At 53.9% G+C, this 2,406-nt stretch overlaps 1 protein-coding gene across 1 annotated transcript in view; it reads left to right on the top strand.

The window, feature by feature from the left end:
* The window catches only part of LOC104082089 (membrane primary amine oxidase-like), a gene marked incomplete at its 3' end in the record, with an annotated part of 1,541 nt that extends 894 nt beyond the window's left edge, over positions 1 to 647 (top strand). Inside the window, exon 2 of the mRNA XM_009585066.1 lies at positions 3 to 647. Coding sequence (XP_009583361.1) covers positions 3 to 647 — 645 coding nt within the window. The remainder of the gene's footprint in view (positions 1 to 2) is intronic.
* Positions 648 to 2,406: the final 1,759 nt, after the last annotated feature.

Here is a 2,406-nt window from a genome sequence, read left to right as displayed (position 1 = left end):
CCGTGGCCCCCGCTACAGCGTCAGGAACAACCACGTCCTCTTCCAGGCCTGGAGCTTTGCCTTTGGGATGAGCGTGAACACAGGCCTGCGCCTGTTTGACATCAGACACAAGGGGGAGAGGGTTGCCTATGAAATCAGCATCCAAGAGGCGTTGTCAGTCTACGGCTCCAACTGCCCTGGAGGGATGTCAACGAGATACATGGATGGGAGCTTTGGCATCGGGCGCTACACCTCCCCCTTGGTGCGAGGGGTCGACTGCCCCTATTTAGCCACCTACCTGGATGTGCACTACCTTGCTCATTCCCAGGTCTCTAGAATTAGTAAAAATGCCCTCTGCATGTTTGAGCAGAACCTGGGCTCCCCTCTGAGGCGCCACTACTCCAACTTGCAGGCGCTTTACAACGGGGGGCTGGTCAACTCTGCTCTGGTCGTTCGGTCCATTACGACCGTGGGCAACTACGACTACGTGTGGGACTTCATCTTCTACCAGAACGGGGCCATCGAAGGCAAGGTCCAGGCCACGGGGTACGCGAGCTCATCCTTTCTCCATGGGGATGGTCTGAGATACGGCAATAGGGTTTGGGAGCACACGCTGGGTACAATACACACCCATTCCATCAACTATAAAGTGGACTTGGATGTGGGAGGTAGGTCTGGGTCTTCCTTTATTGTCTGCCATTATACTGGGTAAACCCCAGAGCTTTGGGGGGATTGCCTCCTAGTCTGTAGAATCCCTAATAACTGACATCAGAACTCTGCTTTTTCACTCTCCTAACCTCTTCTTTCACTGCAAAATTATTTTTCTATGTATAAAAGTCTGTCAAGGTCATGGAGTTGAAGGCAGTGTGAATTGTCTGGGAGCTCTGTGTTCAGCCCAGGGAAAGTATGAAAGGTAGCAGCTGAAAAATGTTTATGTTTCCCTGAGGCCTCACGTCTGGCACGGTGAGTGTTGCCATAGGCATGGCCAGGCAGTCAGGGAGACACGGCCCTGTCTGCAGGGCTGAAGGTGTGAGCCTGCTCTTGCTGTGCCTGATGCTGGTCCTGGTGCTCCTTGTAACTTGGGAAAGTCCTTCTTGTACCTCGACTGCCCAGCGTAAAGCAGGGCAGCTGGACTGGTTCTCTGTAGGGCTGAGCTTGTGCAGCTCTATCTCTGCTTCTCTTTTGAGGAAACACTTGTAAGTTGGATCCTGACTCTTGGGCTGCAAAGCTGCTAGAGTGAGCCAGTGAATTCCCCTGCTCCTGCACCGAGTCACGGTTTTTGGCAGCAGATCCCTGCGGAAGGTTATTTGAGTCCAGGAGCAGCTCCTTCTGCACCGTCTGGCGGGCTGAGCAGTGAAGTGCTGGCATCCACCCTGGGAGGCGCAAGGATGCTCAGCCTGAAAGGACAGCTTTGCTTCCCCTTAAAGGCTGTTCCAGTAACTGCAGTCTGGGAAGGTGCAAGGGCAGTGGCACAGACTGGCAGCACTGAAACTTGAGCTGTTGAAACTTGCTTCTGTAAAAGGTAGGGGGAAAAATGTTTTACATCTGCACAGGATCAAAGAGATCGCTGGTACATAGTGGACTGCTTCTGCACCAGCCCGAGGAGAAATGCAGCTCCAGTAACTCATGCTGTCTCATGGAGTGCAGGGAGTAATCGGAGAACTACGTACGTCAAGCTGCAGCTGACTCCAGTGCAAGCGTTCAGTCCTGGCACGTGTCCTGTCTTGTACCTGCCTGCGATGCAGTGGTTTGTGTGGCCTTGAAGGGTGCTGCTGCTGTCATTACAGTTGAAAACAGGGCTGATTCTGGTTCCCTTCCTGTAAGCAAGGCTCAAAAACATGCTAAAATACAGTTCCTGCGTGGTGCCAAGGTCCTTTTCTGGGACTGCTGTGCCCCTCGGTTCCCTGCTCTGCTTACAGCCCCTGAGCCCTGGCTGCTGCAAAATGCTCTTGAGAAGAGTTGTATAAAATCCCAGACTTGTTCCCCTTAGCGAGGGAGGGGAGCCCTGTCCTGAGCAGCAGGGCTCGGGGCTGTGCCAGGTGCTCGAGAGGCACCCTGCAGGATCCCCACCTTCCGAGTGCAGGGAAGGCAAAACTGCAGCACAGCAAAAATGGGTCATCTCCCACACGGGTTTCTTGGATCCTGATCTGAGGTTGGCATGGGATCTGCAGGGAAAAAGGGCAATTATTTCCTGGCTGGAAGTCAGAATGAAAACATAAGTTCCTAATTGACGTGATTGCAAGAGTGGTAGATTGATCCAGTGCTGTAGTGGTTTCAACCCCTGCCCAGCCCCTCCTGCCTGTGCCTCAAACTGTCTCCACCAGAACGGCGTGAAGTGGACCACGATCTCCGGAAAGCCATCCTCGACCGTCGGTGACTTATTGCTGCCGCCTCACGTGGGGCTGGGTGCAGTGGGGCCAGGCGTGC

Source organism: Fulmarus glacialis, unplaced genomic scaffold (genome assembly GCF_000690835.1).
Source record: "Fulmarus glacialis isolate BGI_N327 unplaced genomic scaffold, ASM69083v1 scaffold17069, whole genome shotgun sequence".
NCBI lineage: Eukaryota > Metazoa > Chordata > Aves > Procellariiformes > Procellariidae > Fulmarus > Fulmarus glacialis.
Note: the sequence above shows the minus strand (reverse complement) of the source record. Positions and strands in the feature narration are given on the sequence as shown.